The following is a 23,123-nucleotide window of genomic DNA, read 5'->3' as shown; positions in this document are numbered from 1 at the left end:
GTAGTATCAGTCGGTTTTTTCCAACAGATGTATACCCCCCAGCCTAGAGTTATGATTATTGAAACTGTTGACCCTTTATGGGGGAGGTTGCGAAGAAGTTGGCCAATAATAACCAATTCGAGAGTTATCCTGCGCACCAGCCAGACGGTGGGACTGACGGACGAACATCGCTAGATCCACTCCAAATATCCTGAAATGGATTTGGTCCAAAGAGACCCAGGGTCTAAACCCGTTTATTAGATGGGGCACGTTTTGGCCGTATCAAATGATATATACCCTCTCTAGCCACATGGCTGAGGGTATAAAAAACTTCCACGGTAAAACTGTTTAATATCTATAAAATGTCACCCGGAATTTTACTTACTTCTAAAAATTGATTTGGAAAATTCGTTCTTTTTATCTTTACAAACAACAAATACAAACACAATTCACTTCGAAGTGATATCAAAGCAAAGTAGGTTAATATTTACATATACTCAATGAACGGAAGCACTTTTAACACACGGCAAACATAAAGGTTGAGCAAATAACATTCAGGTGTCAGCAGCAGTGGCAGCAGTGTTGTCAATGTTGCTAAATGTCAATTTCGGTGTTGCTGAATTTCAAAAATAGAAAAATCGTGGTTACATTGAGGTGGTTCGTTTAAGGAAATGAAAAAAAAAAATCATAAAACAAGGTTTACACCAAAGAAAAAAAATCCTATGAATGGGAAACACAAAATATATTTAATTTCTATTTGTGTTAATCAAATTTTGGGTAGTTATCTGTAAATTCCATAATTTCTTTTTGAAGTTATATTTTCAAGCAAATTTAAAGCAAAATTGAGTTGGAAAAGATATATTGCATTAAATTTATTTTTGGTCTGTTTCTGTTTTGGTCTGAAAGAATCTACTAGTTTGGAAAATTTTTTCGATATCATAAACGAAAAATCGGCTACCGTACTTTTACATTCTGGAAGTTGTGGAATATACCATTTATGTGTGGTCTTTTGACCAATATTTAGAGGGTTTCCTTTTTTTTTGTAAGTTTAGATATATTTTTCTTCATAAAATACTGATGTTCTTATTCCTCTGCGCTCGTATATCTGAGTCATAGTTCCTTCGCTACATATAATTGCCTGTGTGATACCATCACCATACATATAAACATGATCGTCAAATTAAACGGTATGCCAACTATTGTGTTTTACATTTTTTTTCCTAATTATTTCAATTAATTTGCAATTACACAATTACCTTTTGTTTTTTTATTTTTGCGATTTAACGATTATAAATGAATAAAAATTAAATAAAATTGAGAAAATTATTTTAATTCTTCTCGAGAGAAATTTAATATCAATAAACTTGCATGCTAGGAAATGTAATGAGAATTTTATTAAATACTTGTTTTGAATAAATAAAGTAGGGATGACAAATTTTGATATTGTCAGAGGCAACAATATTTTTTTAACATGGATGAGCTGTGTAGAGTTTTTTTAAACTGATTTTTATGCAGTAAATTTTAAGAGGCGAGTCCATACTGATCCTTAATAGAAAAATATACAAAAGTAAAAAAGCTGTAAGTTCGGCCGGGCCGAACTTTGAATCCCCTCCGCCATTTGGAACGAATTTGGCAATTCTCAAAATAATAACATCCGTTAAAAATTCTTAAAATTCCGAATGTAGCTGTTCCATTAGGGTCTATACGACGACATGGACCTGCATAGGTAACTTTTGTCATAAGCCATTACAATATTCCAATGCGAAACTTAAAAAAAATCGGTGAATAATTTAGCTGAAATCATCAAAATACCGAATATCGGGAGGTGCCGTTATATGGGGGCTATACGAAGACGTGAACCTGCACAGACAATTTTCTGTCATAGGCTGTAGTATCCATAACGAACTTCAAATACCAAATATGAAACATTTCCGGTGAAAAATATCGCCGAAATCATCAAAATACCGAATATCGGGAGGTACGTTATATGGGGGCTATACGAAGACGTGTACCTGCCCAGACAATTTTCTGTCATATACTGTAGTATTCATTTCAAACTTCAAATACCAAATTTGAAACAATTCCGATGCATATTGTCGCTAAAATCATCAAAATACCGAATATCGGAAGGTACCTTTATATGGGGCCTATACCAAAACGTGGTCCTAAATAGCCCATTTTCAATACCAAAAGTCGTACAGACATAATATATATTTAGTAAAATTTTATCAATCTGCTTCAATTCATTCGGAAGCTAGAGTGATTTCCACAGACGGACGGATCGCTAAATCGACATAGAATTTTATGCTGATCAAGAATACATGTACTTTGTGGGGTCTAAAATGTATATTTCGAGGTGTTAACTTTATATACCCTCCATACTATGGTGGAGGGTATAAAAATCTCAGTCGCAGTTTGCCGACAAATGTTGTCCGATTCTTTAAATATATTTTGACTTCTGTTAAGATTATTCAAATTGTTGACCATCTATGGAGTAGGTTCCGAAGGAATGGGCCAATATTGTCCATTTCGTGTCGGACCACAATAAATATGATATGAATATTGCGGCACTCCAGGTTTGGATTATTGACCCTTTGTGGGGGAGGTACCAGAAGGAGTGGACCGATAGATCCCATCTTCACAAGAGATCTTGTGTTAGTAGAAATAATGGAGATGTGTGAAATATTTAGGGAACCGAATGTTTATTTCGGATTTTATAATCGTTCTGGTTATTTAAAACTTTGACCCTTTGTGGGGGAGGTACCAGAAGAAATGGTCCGATCTGTACCATTTTTATAACAGATCTTGTGCTGATGGGAATATTGAGATGTGTCAAGTCTGAATGGAATCGGATGTTCATTTCGCGTTTTATGACCATCAGGGATATTTAAAATTTTGACACTTTGTGAGGGAGGTACCAGAAGGAGTGGACCGATATATTCCATCTTTACACCAGACCGTGTCTAAATAAAGATAGCGTGTTGTGTGTAATTTAAATACAATCGGATTCTTACATTACATTTTAAAAGAGCTATAAATATTCAAAAATGTTGACCCTCATTTGTGAGGTACTTGATAGAGTGGACCGATATTGTCCATTTTCACACTGGATCCAGCACTGATGCAAATATTAGGATTTGCAAGGTTGGAGCCCAATCGGATTATCCTTTCTCTTGCTGTGCAGTAAAATCTATTTTTTTTAAAATTTGACCTTTTTGGGGGGAGGTACCAGAAAGAGTGGACCGATATATTCCGTCTTCACACCAGAACTTGGGTTCGTGAAAATATTGTGATGTGTGTAATTCGAAGACAATCGGATAATTAAATCATATTTTATGGGAGTTATTACTTAAAAAATTATCTCTTTGTGGGGGGAGGTGCTTGAAGGAGTGTACCGATGTTGTCCATTTTCGCACATAACTTAGCCAAGTTTGGACCAAATCGGGTACTCCCTTCGAGAGTTATCGTGCGCACCAGTTAGCCAGACGGACGGACATCGCTAAATCGACTCCTAATGTCTTGAAACGGATTTGGTCCAAAAAAACCTAGGATCTAAAACAGTTATAACGATGAGCCACGTTTTGGCCGTATCAAATGATATATAGCCATATGGCTGGGGGTATAATAATTTAACCTCCTCTGTCTGAAGATGCCAAGGGCGGTTTTAAAGATTAAAAAAAATATTGCATGATATAATTTTCAAGCATTAAATTATATGGACCGTAATATGAATTAAAAACAAGTAAAAAAACAGCTAAGTTTGACCGGGCCGAACTTTTAATACCCTCCCCCATTTGGAAGGAACTTGAAGATTTTCAAAAAAAAACTTCCCGAAACTACCACTTAAATGAAAACTTTTATATGGAGACTATACGAAGACGTGGACCTGCTTTTGCTTTTGTCATAGGCTGTAGTACCCATTACGAACTTCAAGTACCAAATCTAAAACAATTCTGGTGAATAATGTCGCTAAAATCATCAAAATACCAAATATCTGGATGTAACGTTATATGGGGGATATACGAAGACGTAGACCTCCATACGATTTTTTTTTCATTGTAGTAACCAATAAGATCTCCCAACACGAAACTTGAAACGAGTCCGATGAATAATGTTGCTGATATCATCAAAATACCGAATATCGGGAGGAGCCGTTCAATGGGGGCTATACGAAGAAGTAGACCTGCATACGAATTTTTTTCATAGGCTGTAGTAACAAATAAGATCTCCCAACACGAAATTTGAACCGATTCCGATGAATAATGTTGCTGAAATCGTCAAAATACCGAATATCGGGAACTACCCTTTTATGGGGGCTATACGAAGACATGTACCCATTACGAACTTCAAATACGAAATAATTCTTGTATATAATGTCGCTAAAATCATGAAAATTCCGAATATTGGGAGGTACCGTTACATGGGGGCTATACGAAAACGTGGACCGATATAGCCCATTTATGAACTTAATCTGCCTTCTGGCAAAATATGCATATACGCAAAATTTTAGCCTTCTATCTCAATTCGTTCGAAAGATTATTACAACAAACAGACGGACATCGCTAGATCGTCTTAGAATTTTACGCTGATCCAGAATATATATGTATACTTTGTAGGGTCTATTATAAATATTTCGAGTTACAAATGGAATGACAATGTTAATATACCCTCCATAGAATGGTGGAGGTTATAAAAACTATCTCATTCAAAACTATCCTATAGCTCTTAAAAAATACCCTTTATACAGATTTATTTATTATGACCTCAAGTTTCAAATTTAATTCCATTATTAGTTAAATTAATTTTTAATAACTTCAATCATTGTTCATTGCTGGAGTATTCGTGTAAGTAGACGAGAGTATAACAGTTTATAAAAATCAGTTATCAATCAAATCTCTTTTCATTCTCCAAAGTTTCATAAGAAAAACTGTTCTACATCATTTCAATAACCGGAAATTCTAAATACAATCCTTTTATGTGAATATTACGTGTGTTCATATCGAAACAAAAAAAAAACAAATAAAATCTGCATACCTCATCCAAAAGGCCTGCTTAAAATAGTTGGGAGCTTTGATATAAAAAAACGATGTGGGTTTGAAATTTCAAAACGTATTTTACATATGAAAATACTACTGTGTGTGTGTGTTTGGATGTGTATGTGGACGGATAGTGGACCGCCAGTCGATGATGTTTTTTTGTTGTTGTATAATTATTATTATTTCTTAATATGGTTATGTTGTTTAGAATAAAATAAAAACACCAACAACTATAACCAAAACAGATGTAACAATTGAATTTTTAATTGTTTCGATAAGATTTCATTGATTGTCGATTCTGATTTAACTAACAGCTTCTCTCATTCTCATTCTTTATTTTTAGATTCAGTCACTGAATAGAATAACTACACGATTATGAAAACCAATTGTCGACTGTAATCACTCAGCATCCCAACTGGAAACAAGTCAAATTTCTTAGCTTCGGCGGGAATTTATCCTCAAGAAGAAGAAGAAAAAGAAATAAATCATTTGTTTTTGGATGTAACAAGGATTCCAATTAGAATAAGGCCAAACAGCAATAGAGTAACGGAGAGAGCGAGAGACAGACAGAGAGAGAGAGAGTGTGTTTTGTGTGTTTCTGCTTGAGTAAGGAGATTATGTACCATGGCTCGCCATATAATGGCCGTTTGTGTGGTCTGCCTCCTGTGTGCAGATCACCTACCATGTGAACAACATGTTGAGACATTATTTCCTGGAAAAATGTCTTCTTTTCCACCTCCTCCCAATGGTGGTGAACACATTCACAACCCTGCCGGCTGGGAGCAAACACCCATGAATGCCGTTGTATATAAAAATAAGGATATAATCGCCACAACGAGTTATTCTGCCAAAACACAGTATCAACCACAACAACAGAATCCCACCACAGATGATAACGTATCTATCCGCACCTCACCCACATATATGGCCAGCACAACGAATACAAACGGTGGTGATAATAGCAATCGCATAAGAAAAAAACGTCATGCCGATCATGGCAAGGTATCCAGTGATGTTCAAATGCAGAGGCCCGAAATCACAGAGACATTTGTGCGCAGAATATTCAGTGAATACGGCAGCGGTGGTGATACAATAAATGTGGAAGATTTCCAAAGGATGTTGGAGAAATTGGGCCTGCATCAGTTGTTGCCGCAGAAATTTCTACAAAATCATGAGGATGATAGTGATAATGAAACCGTAAGTGAGAATATATAAAATATTTATAAAAAAATAATTTCATATTAATTTTGTTTTAGATATAAGCTTTAGGTGTAAGGATTCTTTAGCAACTTTGCTTGGGGGTGCTCTTTTCCTTGTGTTCGTTCTGAAACTATAGAAAAATTGGGAAATTTAACAGGAATATTGTCGATAGGAAGAAGAAAAGGAAGAAAATGGGTAAAAACTTCTCAGAAATCAAGTAAAGAATGCGTTCGGTCCCGGTCCAGCCTTCACAATGAGAAAACCAGTAAAAAAAGTCTTAAAGTCTGGCGGGTCCGACTTTATGATACCCTACATCACTTTGCTAATTTAGTAGAGCTCCGCATAACAATTAAAGTTTTTATAGGAGAAATCAATCATACACGCTATGATTATAATTATAATTTAAAGTTCAAAGGACTAAATATGCCGAAGCATTTGTATCGTTTTAATTCGGACTTGTATTGGCCTTTTGGTGCACAAATAATTTAAAATCGGATAAAAATATATAAAAAAAAATAACAACAATAAATATATATGGAAGCTATATCCAAATCTGAACCGATCTCGATATAATTTGGCAATGATATTTCTGAGCTGTATTTGATATATTTCCCTGAATAACGTTGTTACGGAGTGCATATTACGGCTGTGGGTAACAAATATAACAAATCGGATGAACAGTATATATGGGAGCTATAGCTATATCTGAACCGATCTTCACCAAATTTGACATACTAGCTTCTAGACTCAATTCGGTCGTAAGTGCCAAATTCCATCCCTTTTGGACAAATATTAGACGTTTGGTGCACAATAAAAAGTAAATCGTATGAAGTTATATATAGGAGCTATATCCAAATCCGAACCGATCTCGATAAAATTTAACAAAGGTATTTCTGAGCTGCATTTGATATATTTCCCCAAATATTGTTGTTACAGAGTGCATATTACGGCTGCGGAGGACCAAAATAACAAATCGGATAAACAATATATATGGGAGCTATCGATCTGAACCGATTTCGATCAATTTTAGCATACTTATTTTCAGGCCTAATTTGGTTGTATGTCCCAAATTCCATACTATTCGGGCTGATATTACACGTTTGGTGCACAATAAAAGGCAAATCGGACGAAGATATATGTGGGAGCTATATCTAAATTTTGACCGATTATCTCCAATGTTAGTAGGGTTCGTCCTTGGGCCAAACAAATTGTTTGTGCAAAATGTCATCTGGATAGGGCAATAAATGCGAACTGTACTTTGTTTACAAAAATACATGGACAGACGGCGGACGGACATGCATAAATCGACTCAGAATGTGACTCTATGCAGATCATCAAAAGGAACTATGGGTCTATCTCGTTTCCTTTTACCTGTTACAAACAAATACACAAAGACATAATACCCTGACCACTTTGTGGTGTAGGGTATAATGAGCTCTCCACAATGAGGAAATTACAAAATTAGGAAATATGTCCGAATGCACCCGTTTAATAAATTTTAACAAAAATAATGGACTATTCTCCGAGGCAATCGGAGCTTTCTATTTCATTCAATATAAAAATCCGTTTGGGTTCCAAAACCTTTCTGATTCTGCACAAATGGTGACTTGAATCGACAGCTCGAAAGGAAACGTAAGCATTTCTCACACAAATGGGTTTCAGTCAAAATAAAGGATGCTTTTTAAAAGCTATAGTAACGTTTTTCCATAAAGGAAAAACACATAAGATTCGGAAAATTTAGAAATCATTACTTGAATTGATAGGGTGATACAGGGTGAGATAAAAAAAACTGCAACAAAGTCAAACGTCATAATTTTTTACATTTTTTTTAAATGATTAACATTGTTCACTTAGGACTTTCGTATCCCGTTCATGCTCTCATCGACCCAGGTTCGGAGGCTTCGTTTATCACAGATAATTTACAAAAGCGCCATCAGTTGCCCACTCAGTCTATCTCTGCCACAATTTCTGGTGTAAATGGTTCAACATATGCCACTTCTGGTCCCAGCCTTCTTCCTCAGTCCAGGTCTTTATGACTGTGTTGGATTTCGCTGAGGAAGAATCTCTCCGCAGAACACTACTCCGGTTTTGGGAAAAAGACGACCTGCCCAAATTGAAACTTGTTTCACCATCGGACATGTTCTCTGAGAGGAACATGTTCTCTGAGAGGAACGTGACACGACGTCAATGCGAGATTCGGAGGGTCATTCCAGTCCGAATTTCCGCAAACATCGCAATTGGGGGACCCTTGTATTAGCTTTTTGAAATAGTTTGTCGGTCAGAAAATTCACTCTTTTGTATACCTTCGTAGATATTGTCGAGTTTAGTTCTAGCTCCTTTCTCGAATGTTGCTCTGCGGTATTTTGGCGTATTCCCTGCGAAGCGCTTGCTTGAGCTGATCGACACTTTGGTATTTTTTAGTGCCATCCTTGCTTTCCACAATACTCCAGACACAATAGTCCAACGGATTGGTATCCGGAGATTTTGGTGGACATTGTGGGGTGGCGCGTGCTGAGTGCGATGGTGGGTGCTGAGTCCTATTGGAATGTCCAAGGTCTGCGGTCAAAATGTTTGCCTGCCCAAGGCTTTAATACACCCTCCAGAATATTTTTGCGATAATATACGGCATTTATTCTGATGCCACGGTCGACTAATACGAGCGGAGAGCGACCATCGGCTGTTATGGCTGCGCATACCATCAGCACCATGGCCGGCGCTTGAGTTCTGGTGGCCAACCGAAGTTGCACATCTTCAGCTGACCTCTTTGGCAAGTAAACACGATCATTTTGTTTGTTTATAAACTGCTGGACAACGAATGTTTTCTCATCGGAGAAGGAGAAACCCCAATTCGACAGTTCACCACTTTCGGCCAAGCGAAGCAACTCTTTAGCTCTTTCGAGTCTATTTTCTTTCTGTTGCGGTGTTAGTTCTTGCACTTTTTGGAATTTCAATGGCTTTACACTGAGTTCATTTTTCAATATTTGTCGAATCGAATATTGCGATATGTTCAGCTCACGAGCCATTTTTCAGCCACTGCGGCGCGGGCTTCGATTAACTTATTTTTCGAACCATTTCTGCTGATGTTGCTGTTTTCTTCCGTCCACTTCCTTGACGTCGGGCTAATGTCCATCCATGTATTTTCCGATCCTCCTCGGCTTAGATAACGTTGTCTCTCAAAATGACCCCAGATTTGTAATCAATTACTATCACTCATTTCCCCAGTTGGATCAACCTCTCATTGAAAGGAATAGGTCGATATGATCCTTCTGGGAAATTTTAAGACTTGTATCGCTTTCCATAAGATTTGTGATTCTAAAAGGTTCTACAGATACGTAAGCCTCCTATAGACCATAGTCCACCTCTAGGAAGGATTCATAATGAGAAGACAACTAGAAGTTCCCTAGAGGACCTTTAGATGGTCTCTGTAAAAATTGTTTGTGTTGAGTTTCTCTCCATGGTGTTTTGACCATAAAATGTCTTCTTAAATAGGTTTAAACGGTACTTGAATCCCACGAAAAACTAGGTCTCTAACAATTTAGAATATCTTTAGGTTATAGAATTCTTGCGGAAGATCATCTATCCATAGATCCCTATTATACGATCTTTTAGCTATGAAATATAGCAGCATGGCAAATTTTGGTTTATACAGGACTTCTAGATGGTCCTCCATTAATTGGAAGGCTTTATTTTATCATAGCATAAATATTGGAGGCCTCTTTTATTGGGTATTCTAAAACTTTTAGGGGGTACCAGCCGTAGTAGACCTGAAGAAGTTTTACTTAGTGAAAATAATCTTTGTTTCCTTACAAGACAATGGACGACCTTAGAAGGTTTTTGAATATAAAAGTCACTGGAAAAGTTTTTGGAACAGTTTCCAAATACTAGCTGCACAATATTTAACACATTTTTCTGACAAATTGTGGCTCAGTCATTTTTGCGGCAGTTTTCTCATAACATTTATTTTCCTTCCTCCTTTTCTTACAGTGCATTAGAGACTCAAAGTTGATAAGCTATGTTAAACCTCACCCCTCTGCACATGAACATGATCATGATGATGCGGAACATGATGATCATAATCATCATCACGACCACCACCACCATCATGAAGAACTAGAAAGTAGAAATTGTTCGGATACATCTGAAGGTTGTGCACTGGCCCATACACATGTGGAACACCATGGAGATGAGGGCCATCATGGATATTTCAATTATACCCTTACACATGATGACATTGTTCATGTCTGTCCGGTTTTGTTATATCAGCTGACTTCCAATAGTGATGCCAACAACAAGGGATGCATAGAAAATGAAGTATTGTTGCAAATCGATGTGAGATCGCAGCATGTGGATCGTCCCAAGGAGGATATTATGTATGGTGAGTATGGAACTTATATAAGTTATTAAGTAAAAATAATTTTTAAATATCTCCTCCTCTCACTTTAATTTCAGTCTGGATCTATTCATTTGCCGCCGTATTTGCCTGCAGTATTCTGGGCCTGGTTGGTGTGGCCATAATCCCCGTTATGAACTCACGTTTCTACAAACACATTATACAGTTTCTGGTGGCATTGGCTGTTGGCACCATGACAGGTGATGCTTTGCTGCATTTGTTACCACATGTAAGTAGGAACATAGCACCCTGCAGTTTCACAATGAGTTACTAATTTAGAATATTTTTATTTTTTTTTTATTTTACAGTCTCTGGCTGGCCAAAGCGAAAGTAATATGATCTTCAAAGGCCTTACCTGTATGGGTGGTATTGTCTTCTTTTACATAACCGAACATGGCTTGACCATGGTTTCCGAATGGCGTAAAAGCATTGCCAAAAAAGAGACCAATAAACCCACCCGGGCCAAGGTAATGAGAGATCCCGACTCATCGCACAATAATTCGGTGGCCGGTGACAAGGTGTGCAAATCGAAATACAGTTCATATCCCTATTGTTATGATGAAATAGCAATGGATACCAAAAATGATGTTTGGCTACATTTGCCCAACAATAAAAATGTGGAGAATGTCCACAATGCGGCGACACGTAATGGCAAATTGGATTTGGATGCCGGGGAAAATGCCACACAATCATTGCTTTCAACATCGCAAAATAACTATGCACCACTTACGGATAGAAATCATCAGCATCATCATCATCAGGGACACAATCATTCTCATCAGCACCATCATAATGATCTGCAGCAATCATCACAAGCGAATAGCACCTCATCGTGTCAAAGTCACACCATACCCGACAGCAGTACATTGGCCACCGATTTAGATGGCAATGTGGTGGGTGATACAGCTGGCGCCGGTATTAACACTGGCGCCGCCAATTCAAATGGCAAAGATAATACGGTAACAGTTATACTAAGAGAACATGAATCCTCACACCATGGCCATTCGCATAAACATGGTCATGTCCATTCACCACCGGAATCGCTGAGTGCCGTTGTCTGGATGATCATTATGGGTGATGGGTTACACAATTTCACCGATGGCATGGCAATAGGTAAGTGCCTAGAGATTTTGTTTTTATAAAAATTAGACGTTTAGGGAACAAATTAGTAAATGTTTTTATATATATATTATTTATAGATGACATGGCAAAAGTCCTTCTCCATAAGGCTAAATAAGACCATTCTATCAATAGATGGTCTGTTCCAGAAATGCTAGAATGTAAACGTTTTACGTTCGATAAACGATAAACGATTTCCCTTTTTGATATCAAAAAAAAAATGGAAAGTTGGTAGATTCTTGCAGGTTCTTGTACAGGGCAATAGATAACTCTCAGATCTTTTATAAAAACAATATATTTAGGTTAAAAATAGTAAATTGTCCTCCATACCTAGATGGCTTTCCATTCAAAGAAAGACGTTGTTTTCTCATACACTGACCACAAAAATCATGTATTAGGTCCGCATTTAGAAACCCTATATATAACCATTTAACTGTAGAAAAAATAAAGCATTATTTACATACAAAACTATGAACGACGTCCCAAAGACCTCAAAAATATCTTCGTAACTAAGCACGCCTCTGAAAAGAACTCAAGCATTTACCTTCCTTTTTGGGCCTTTCAAATATACAAGGCTTTTACAGAGTCATAACCATAGAAGGCCACGAAAAGTTTTATTAAGTGTAGAAGATCTTTGTTTCCCGAATAGTTTATTTTATAACTAGGGAACTAAAATGGGTTCAAAATGCCACTTGAACAGTATTTGGCTCCTATGGCTAGAGAGGGTATATATCATTTGATACCAAAACGTTCCTCATTGAAATAACTGTTTTAGACCGTAGGTCTCTTTGGACCAAATTCGTTTCAGGACATTTGGAGTCGAGCTAGCGATGTAAGTCCGTCCTTCTGTCTATCTGGCTTTTGCGCACGATAACTCTCGAACAGAGTATCCGATTTGCTCCAAACTTGGTACATCGTAACATTATTATCAAACTTAGATCGAGTTCGGAGATGGGCAATGTTAGTCCCCTCCTTCTGGTACATCCCCAGAAAATGTCCAAATTTTCAAAGAAAATAATTAACTGCACAGAAAGAGAAACGATAATCCGATTTTGCTCCAACTTTGCAAATCCTTATATTTGCGTCAGTGCTACGTCAGGTGCGAAAATGGACAATATTAGTCCACTTAATCATGTACCTACTCCACAAAGGGTCAAAATTTTGAATAATTAGAACTCTCATAAAATGTGATGTAAGACTCCGATTGTCATCAAATTTCGCACATTCCAATATTTTTATTAACCCAAGCTCTGGTATTAAGGTGGAATATATCGGTCTACTCCTTCTGGTACCTTCCCCACAAAAGGTCAAAATTTTGAATATTCATGAAGCTCATAAAACTGGAAATTAACATCCGATTCCATTCAGACTTGGCACAACTCAATATTTCCATCAACGCAAGATATGTTATAAAAATGATAGAGATCGGACCAATCCTTCTGGTACCTCCCCCACAAAGGGTCAAAGTTTTGAATAACCAAAACGTTTATAAAATCCGAAATATGCATTCGGTTCTCTTCATATTTCAGACATCCCATTATTTCTACTATCCCAAGATCTACTGTGAAGATGGTAGAGATCGGATCACTCCTTCTGGTATCTCCCCCACAAAGGGTCAAAATTTTGAATATCCACGAAGCTCAAACAACTGGAAATTAAAATCCGATTCCATACAGACTTGGCACATCTCAATATTTCCATCAATACAAGATCTGATGTGAAGATGGTAGAGATCGGACCATTCCTTCTGGTACCTCCCCCACAAACGGTTAAAGTTTTGAATAACCAAAACGTTTATTAAATCCGAAATATGCATTCGGTTCTCTTCATATTTCACACATCCCATTATTTCTACTATCCCAAGATCTCCTGTGAAGATGGTAAAGGTCGGATCACACCTTTTGGTATCTCCCCCACAAAGGGTCAAAATTTTGAATACCCATGATGCTCATAAAACTGGAAATGAACATCCGCTTCCATTCAGACTTGGCACATCTCAATATTTCCATCAACACAAGATCTTTTTTAAAGATGATAGAGATCGGACCATTCCTTCTGGTACCTCCCCCCGAAATATACATCCGGTTCTCTTCATATTTCACACATCCCATTATTTATACTAACTCAAGATCTGTTGTGAAAATGGAATATATCGGTCAACTCCTTCCGGTACCTCCCCCACATAACGTTCAAGATTTTGAAAAACAAAACACTGAAAGAAAGCGAAATAAGCATACAATTCTCTTTAAATTTCACACATGCAAACATGTTAGATAACACAGGATCTGTGAAGGTGATATATAACTCTGAACCCCTTCTGGTACCTCACCCACAAAGCGTCACAATTTTCAATAGGTCTTCCAGCTACAGAAGTCATGTGGAATGTCATCTGAATATAGAGGCAGACCCTCTTGAACTATATACAAAACTATGTACGTCATGCTGACTGAATACCTCCATAGGTCTTCATAATAACACTGTGAGACAAAATGCATTGTTTTCATTATTTCGGGAAGAATGCAATAGATTATGAAAGTAGAGTAAATGTTACAGCGTTTTGAAAGTTTACATCGCAAATTAACCTCTATAATAGAGGGGAAAAGTTCCTACCTCTTCCACAGTTTTGGAAATGTTCGAACTTAGATTTCTTGAAATTCTTATGTTTTAGCTATACAGTGCCTTTTATGGGGAAAATCTAAGTTTCAAGTGAGTAAACAAAGGGTTGAGACTTGAAGCAACCAAATCTCGTTTTAAGTTTTGATCTACAACCCAATCATTTAATTTACACTCAAATGATATTCACAGAGTAGAGCCTCTTACCTGTTGAAGGTTTCTAAAAGACCATCTGCCAATTGAAAAGAGCTAGTCGTTTACCTGTTGAAAGGACAGCTGAAAGAATACCTGCGCAGTGTTTACCTCTATGGCGTTCCTATGGTAGCATTTACGTAATCCTCCTATCAGAAAATGCTATAAATTTTACGATTGGTTCCTAATGTCTTAATTACAGCCAAAAGATATCGTATGCATGTACAATGTGGCGCAAAAGTAAATTTCCGATATGGCTGATAAATTTCCGATGGGGGCAATCGTAAAAATTATAGCATTTTCCGATAGGATTACTTTTGCTCCACCTTGTATTAAGACCTTCTGTACAATGTATATATGTATGTAAAAAATCTATAACAGCTTGTTAGTCCAGTGAAGACACTAAAAATGTCTTCTATCCATAGAAGATACCTAAAATTTTACAGAATACCTATAGATATGTCCTATCAAAGAATTTACATCCCCAACAACTTTTATATTTAGCTTTGGTTTTATTTTTCCTTAAAATTTTATATTTTTAATTTTCTGTCTCTCTATTTTTTTCAGGCGCTGCCTTTGCCGAAAATCTTGCTGGTGGCTTCTCTACAGCATTGGCTGTATTTTGTCATGAACTACCGCATGAGCTGGGCGATTTTGCTATTTTGATAAAGGCTGGTATGTCGGTGAAATCGGCTGTCTACTATAATCTCTTGACGGGAGTCTTAAGTTTCATTGGCATGATTGTGGGTATTATTTTCGGCCAGTCACATGAGACGGCCCAATGGATGTTTGCAGCAGCTGCTGGTCTATTTATTTATATAGCTATGGTTGATATGGTAAGTCAAATGAAGAAAACTAATAGAACTTGACACCCATAAAGATGGAAAGGGGAAATTCGTTGGAATTATAGTAACGTGTTGTTATTTATTTTTTTATGAATGGTAGATGAGAATTTTAGGGTATGTTCCTGTATGACAATACGAAAGTCAAGCACAAATTCTTCTATTAGTGTTTTTTTTTTAATTAATAAAAATTAACAATTTTAAAAGTATCAGTCAGTTTTGTGGACAGATGTATACCCTCATTCAATGTTTGCTTATTTTAATATATTTTGACTTCTGTTATGATTATTCAAATTGTTGACCCTCTATGGAGTAGGTTCCGAAGCAATGGACCAATATTGTCTATTTTGTATAAGACCTAAATAAGTATGTTATAAATATTGCGACTTGCCAGGTTTGGACTATATTGGTTACTTTCTTCAATTTATATGAGATGTGTGATATTTTTTAGAAAACGTTAAAATGTGCATCGGGTACTAGATATAGTCGACCGCAGAATTCCATTTTTATACTTCATCTAATACAGAAAATGGGAAAAATTACAAGAAAATCAAACATTTATATCCAATTTTAAGCGAAATCAAATTTCATATTCATCTCAGGTTTCGAGTTGAGAGAAATATTTAGATATAGCAAATTTAAGTTGAAGTATTGAAAATTGTAATCCTTTGTGGATGAGGTACCAGAAGGGGTTGGCAGATATATATCATCTTCACAACAGATCTTGCGTAAGCAAAATGCTTATTTCACTTTAATTGTTTTTTTTTTCAAAATCTTGAAACCTATGTGGGGGAGGTACCAGAAAAAAATGTCCGATCTCTACCATCTTTATAACAGATCTTGTTTTGATGGAAATATTGAGATGTGCCAAGTCTGAATGGAATCGGATGTTAATTTCGTAATTTATAAGCTTCAAAGACATTCAAAATGTTGATCCTTTGGGGAAAGTACATTCGTTAAATATTGAAAAATGAGCCATTGAAATTCCAAAAAGTGCAAGAACTTATACCGAAACAGAAAGAAAATAGACTCAAAAGAGCTAAAGAGTTGCTTCTCTTGGCCGAAAGTGGTGAACTGTCGAATTTAGTTTTCTTCGATGAGAAAACATTCGTTGTCCACCAGTTTGTAAACAAAAAAAAAAAAAAAAAGATCGTGTTTACTTGCCAAAGAGGTCAGCTGAAAATGTGCACCTTCGGTTGACCACCAGAACTCAAGGCGCCGGTCATTGTGATGGTGTGGGCCGTCATAACAGCCGATGGTCGCTGGTTGTTGTTGTTGTAGTAGTAGTATATGCAAGTTTTTGCGGTTCCAGCTCCAGGTTTAGAAATTTGGCTACTTTAATGGACTGTAGTCAGAGATCTTCTGGAGAAGGTTGGGTAGGTTTGACTGTGCAATTAAAGAGGTGCAGCGTATTGTGCGGGCCTGTATCACACATCACATTCTGGAGGGTGTTTTAGAGACTTGGGCACGCAAACATTTTGGCCGCAGACCTTTGACATTCCAACAGGACTGAGCATCATCGAACTCAGCGTGCGCCATCCAAAAACGGTTACAAAATGAGGTTCGTCGCTTCATTTCCAGCGCACACTGGCCACCAAAATTTCCGGACACCAATCCGTTGCACTACTACGTCTGGAGTATTTTGGAAAGCAAGGTTAGCACTAAAAAATACCAAAGTGTCGATCACCTCAAGCAAGCGCTTCTCCGGGAATTGAACAAAATCCGGCAGCGCATGACGGTTTCATTGGCCGTGTAAAGGCCATAATTCGTGTCAATGGTGACCAATTCCAAAAAATCTAAACTTATTGACTTTGTTGCAGTTTGACTTTGTTGCAGTTTTTTTTTATCTCACCCTGTATGGCTATGGGTATAATAAAAATTTTAAAAACATGCAAGAGATGGGTGTTCTTTCGAGATTACTTTGGGATCGTCATAGAAAAATAGGTGATTGATTTTTCGGTATTTTCACATAGAACATTTTACAAAGTAGTCCACTTATGTATACCAATATGTTGAGCGACTCGATAATTCCAGTCCATAGGATTTCAGATCTATAGAAACTTAAACGTAAATTACGGTGTTGTAGGGTATCCCATGGTCGACCCCGAAAGATTGTAGCCTTTGCTTACTTGTTTGTTATTAATAATTGTTTTCTAATATTCCTATATAAACATGGTTTTTTATTTATACCCTCCTTCCTCTTCTTCTTTCAGATGCCTGAAATATCAGCCGCCCACAAATCTGTACAACAATTTGCACTACAAATCTTGGGCATGTCAAGCGGTGTATTACTTATGCTTTTAATAGCCATTTACGAGGGCGACTTAATGAATATCTTTTCAACGAACTAATTAACACATACAAGGGCAACTAAACAAAGAATCTAAAGATGAAAACAAAACAAAAACAACAACAACAAACGGCAACAACCTATACAATAACACTAACTTCATGTACATTAATATGGATTCCTAAAACAATAAGCAAAGCAAAGAAAGAAAGAAAGAAATCTAAACCTATAATAGTTAAGTATAAACCTATTTAAAAACAAAATAAACAACAAACTATTTATATACTCTAATGTCGAATTCTAATAACTTACAATATACAAAAGATCGAATGAAACCATACACCCATGCCACGCCTCCTACCAAGTAACGTATCTATTACCAAACTACAAACAGAAAACACAGCCATTTTATGTTTAATTTTCTCGAAAAACTGGAAAATTTACCCCTCTCCCCTCAACAAATTATACGAAATACACAAAAAACAACAACGGAAATCCCATTGTTTTGAAAAATCAAAACAAAAAAACCAACTCTTTTTAGTGATAACAAAAAACAAAACACAACCAATTAAGTGTATTTATACAAAGTATATTAAGCTCAAATGTTAACTCATACACCTCCTCTATATACATATATATATACATATACTACCTTTCTTCCTTCCTTTCATATTTAATTACCCACGATTATTTATTACATAATTACACAAAACAGTTGTTTGGAGAAAACATATTGTAATGGATTTTTTTTTTCTTTTTGAAAATGCATGAATTTAAAATTGGAATATATATATTTTTTAAACCATTATAAACATGTTTTGCATTGAGGCAGGAATGCAATATAACCAAATTTGGTTGTTTTGGCAAGAAATTTAAGATATTTTGAATAATTGAAGAGATCATGATTTGAAGAAGAGTCATTAAGAGTATCCCCAACTAATACAAGAAGTTAACTTCTTTCCTTTTTGGCAATGGAACGCTTGAGGAAGAAACTGCACCTTTTCCCGATGCAATTCAAAACATTTTGATTTTAATTCTTGACATTGGTTCATAGAAACCAAACTGTAACCCTTTACAGCAGACCTTTAAAATGTCAAGTATTTATAAATAAATAATGATTCTTTTTTTTGGAGGATCTACAAAATATTGTCGGTTTAAATACCTCTAGAAGCCTAATCATTTATATACCCCTATAATATTTTTCCTATATAGAAAAATAAATATGGAGTCCTGCCTATAAAGGACATCCACACACATATTTCAGATGTAATTCAAAACATTTCTGTTGGATTCTCCAAGAAATTTTCAAATTTAAATGAGGTGTTTTTAAATATTTTTTTTGATGATATGTTCCGGAAACAGTAAGAATCTAATCTTAACAGCAGACCTTTAAAATGTCAAGTATTTATAAATAAATAATGATTCGTTTTTTTTTTGGAGGATCTACAAAAATATTGTCGGTTTAAATACCTCTAGAAGCCCAATCATTTATATACCTCTATAATATTTTTTTCATATATAGAAAAATAAATATAGAGCTCTGTCTATAAAGGACATCCACACATATTCAAAACATTTCAGTCCCATTCTCTAACAATTTATCAAATTTAAATGAAGTGTTTTTTAATATTTTGATGATATGTTTCAGAATCTAAGAATGTTACTAAGATAACCGATTTTTTCCTTTATGATACCGTTTGGAATGCTCGAAACACAATTAACATGTTTCGAATAACAAATGCAATTCTGAAATTACAAATGAATGTTTTTGAACTACCATCCATTCAACTCAAGAAGACTTCAAAATGGCATTCTATAAAAGCCCTCTTTAAGTTCTTCTATTCATAGAATCGATTCTCCTACCTATCATTCTGAAATTACAAATGAATGTTTTTGAACTACCATCCAAGGCAAGAAGACTTCAAAATGGCATTCTATCAAAGCCCTCTTAAAGTTCAACTATTCATGGAATCGATTCTCCTACCTACCATTCTGAAATAACAAATTAATGTTTTTGAACTACCATCCATCCAACTCAAGAAGACTTCAAAATGGCATTCTATCAAAGCCCTCTTTAAGTTCGTCTATTCATGGAATCGACTCTCCTACCAAACTCCTACCTACCATAGGTGTCTAGAAGAGCAGCGATTATTTTACTTTTAGAAAACCTCAACCCTAGGGTATATATCATTTGATACGGCCAAAATGTGCCTCATCGAAAAAACTTTTTAGAAACACGGGGTCTCTTTGGACCAAATCCGTTTCCAGACATTTGCAGTCGATCTAGCGATTTCCATCCGTCCATCCGTTTGTTTGTCTGGCTGGGTGATGCAACGATAACTCTCGAAGGGAGTATCCGATTTGATCCAAATTTAGTACATCGTGATATTATTGTCAAACTTAGATCGAGTTTGGAGATGGGCAATATCGGTCCACTTCTTAGGGCACCTCCCCCACAAAAGCTCAAAATTTTCAAAGGAAATAATTTTTTGCATAGGAAGAGAAAGGATAATCCGATTTTTTTCAAACTTTGCATATGCAAATGACACACATCACAATCTATTTACCCAAGGTCTGGTGTGAAGATGGAATATATCGGTCCACTCCTTGTGGTACCTCCCCACAAAGGGTCACAATTTTGAGTAACCATGAAGCTCATAAAACGCGAAACTAACATTCGATTTCATTCAGACTCAATATTTCCATCAACACAAGGTCTGTTAGAAAGATGGTGGAGATCGGACAATTCCTTCTGGTACCTCCCCCACAAAGGGGCAAAATTTTGAATTATAAAAACGAACATAAAATCCGAAATAAGCATCCGATTCTCTTCAAATTGCACACATCACTATACTTTTTGTTAAGCCAAGGTCTGGTGTGAAGATGGAATATATCGGTCCATTCCGTCTGGTACCTCACCCACAAAGGGTCCAAATTTTGAATATTCATGAAGCTCTGAAAACTCGAAATTAGTCTCCGACTTCATTCAGACTTGTCACATCTCAATATTTCCATCAATACAAGGTCTGTTAGAAAGATGGTGGAGATCGGACAATTCCTTCTGGTACCTCCCCCACAAAGGGGCAAAATTTTGAATTATAAAAACGAACATAAAATCCGAAATAAGCATCCGATTCTCTTCAAATTGCACACATCACTATACTTTTTGTTAAGCCAAGGTCTGGTGTGAAGATGGAATATATCGGTCCACTCCTTCTAGTACCTCCCCCACAAAGGATCAAAATTTTGAATATTCATGAAGCTCTGAAAACTCGAAATTCATTTCCGACTTCACTTAGACTTGGCACATCTTAATATTTCCATCAACACAAGATCTGTTTTAAAGATGGTGGAGATCGGACCATTCCTTCAGGTACCTCCCCCACAAAGGGGTCAACATTTTAAATAAACAAAACGATTATAAAATTCGTAATAAGCATCCGATTCTCTTCAAATTGCACACACCGCAATATTGTTATTAACTCAAGGTCTGGTGTGAAGATGAAATATATCGGTCCACTCCTTCTGGTACATCCTCCACAAAGGGTCACAATTTTGAATATTCACGAAGCTTATAAAACACGAAATAAATCTCCGCCTTCATTCAGACTTGTCACATCCCATTATTTCAATCAACACAAGATCTGTTATAAAGATGGTAGAGATCGGATCACTCGTTCTGGTACCTCCCCCACAAAAGGGTCAAAACTCTGAAAACACGAAATTAAGCTCAGCTGCTTGTAAATAATCCAATGATGATATTCCAATCAATGGCGACATTTTTTTTCTACCTACAAACTGCATCAAGCACGCCTATTGAAGGATAGACTAATTCTGCACAAATCCCATAGAAGCTCGTTTATCAAGAACGTACCTCATGAAAAGCTTCTGATTATATGGAGCTACAGTTCTTCCTGATTGTAGGAGAGACCGCTGTTGGAAGACTTTTTTAACAAATCGATGGGGATTTTATGAAAACGTCGAATTTGAATGAAATTCGAAACAAATGTTGGCTTTGGCATTACCTAATGCCTCAGAAGGTCTAAACGTATTTGCCCGAAGAATTATGCATTTTACACCTTTATCTTTGGGGATATTTGAAATTCCTATATCTTCCCTTCCCCTACGTTTTGGACATTTTATAGTTTTAATAACTAAAACTAAAAAAAATTTCCGAATTAAATCTTAAATGTTTTGATTGAATTATATTGCTGATCCTTCATTCGATTTTCTTTCGAATCTACACAACAAATTCTATAAAAAAGGTCCTCTAATAGGTCTTCTATGTAGAGAAACACTTCTTGATATCTTCTAAGATAGAAAAGTTGCCAGAAACAATGCTAGAGTCTCGATACATTTTTAAATCGTTTATCTGTAATGAAGTATTTCGAGGAGAAAACTTTTAAACGCCTGTTGTAATGGCTTGAGGGTTTCTTGGGTGGAATTTAAAAAGACCTTAAAGTAAATAAGTCTCAAATTTATGATTTCATGGTGATGTGTTGTAAATATTTGAACTTATTTTTACCTCAAAATAATCTCCTGCCTCCATTTTGCAAATTATTGATCTGTTCCAGAACTGCAAGAATGTAAAAGTTTTTACGACGATAACCGATTTTTCCTTTATGCTATCGAAAAAAATTGGAAAAAATAGTAGATTCTTGCAAGTTCTATAATTTTATATAAAAAATTCAATACAAAACCCATTTCAATACAATATGTTTCCTTCAAACACTGAAGTAAAAGAAAAATCTAAAAATTTAAAACACTCAATTTTCATACTCACCGCAACACACTTATTACCTTTTCCACAACAGCCAATACACATCTTTAACTTATGCTCATTTTTTCCCCACATTTTATTTAAATTATTTATAAAAGGTATTACATCCGGCAGCACCTTGTCACCCAACCCACACTTAATTTTATTTTTATAGCTTCAATTTCATTTTTCTTTATTTAATTCTACACCAAGGCATTTATGCACACTCAAATACGTATACTTAATAAACAAATGTGTTTTCAACAACAACAAAAAAAATGGACTGATGAAATTGTGGAAAATTAAAAATTAACAGCCTGTTCCACGATCTCGAAAGAAAATTTGTGCGAACGAAGGCTACTCACTCACTTTCGTATAAGAATGCGTTCCACTAACTTTCGTTCTTTTTTTCGCATAGCTTTACGTGATTCAGTGTTGCTAAATATTTTTTGGAAAAATTAATAGCGAAATAAGGCAAAAAAAGCGCCAAATGTCTAACTTAAACGCGAAAAAGCAACAGTGGCTCTGTCTCAACTGACAGTTCAGTTGTAAACAAACAAATTGTAATTGTAAATAAACAAACAAAATAAAATTTCTAGTGATTGGGTTCAAACTATTTGTGTTCTTAAAAAATAAAAAAATGAATATTTCCGTAGCCCTATTTTTTATGGATGATGTGTGTGGCACTCCCCTGTCGAACTCA

General features: G+C 36.0%; 1 protein-coding gene across 2 annotated transcripts in view; it reads left to right on the top strand.

Moving 5' to 3' along the window:
- Nucleotides 1-22,699, top strand: part of LOC101890874 (zinc transporter foi) — a 47,560-nt gene extending 24,861 nt beyond the window's left edge. For both annotated transcript variants that reach the window (XM_059119633.1, XM_005179220.4), the window contains exons 2-7: nucleotides 5,359-6,212; nucleotides 10,200-10,590; nucleotides 10,665-10,834; nucleotides 10,914-11,718; nucleotides 15,097-15,365; nucleotides 17,585-22,699. In XM_059119633.1, the coding sequence (XP_058975616.1) occupies nucleotides 5,640-6,212; nucleotides 10,200-10,590; nucleotides 10,665-10,834; nucleotides 10,914-11,718; nucleotides 15,097-15,365; nucleotides 17,585-17,722 (2,346 nt within the window). In that variant the 5' untranslated portion in view covers nucleotides 5,359-5,639 and the 3' untranslated portion in view covers nucleotides 17,723-22,699. The remainder of the gene's footprint in view (nucleotides 1-5,358; nucleotides 6,213-10,199; nucleotides 10,591-10,664; nucleotides 10,835-10,913; nucleotides 11,719-15,096; nucleotides 15,366-17,584) is intronic.
- Nucleotides 22,700-23,123: the final 424 nt, after the last annotated feature.

This window comes from Musca domestica, unplaced genomic scaffold, assembly GCF_030504385.1.
Source record: "Musca domestica strain aabys unplaced genomic scaffold, Musca_domestica.polishedcontigs.V.1.1 15, whole genome shotgun sequence".
In the NCBI taxonomy this organism is placed as follows: domain Eukaryota; kingdom Metazoa; phylum Arthropoda; class Insecta; order Diptera; family Muscidae; genus Musca; species Musca domestica.
The sequence above is the reverse complement of the archived record's forward strand: the minus strand, read 5'-3'. Positions and strand labels throughout refer to the sequence as shown.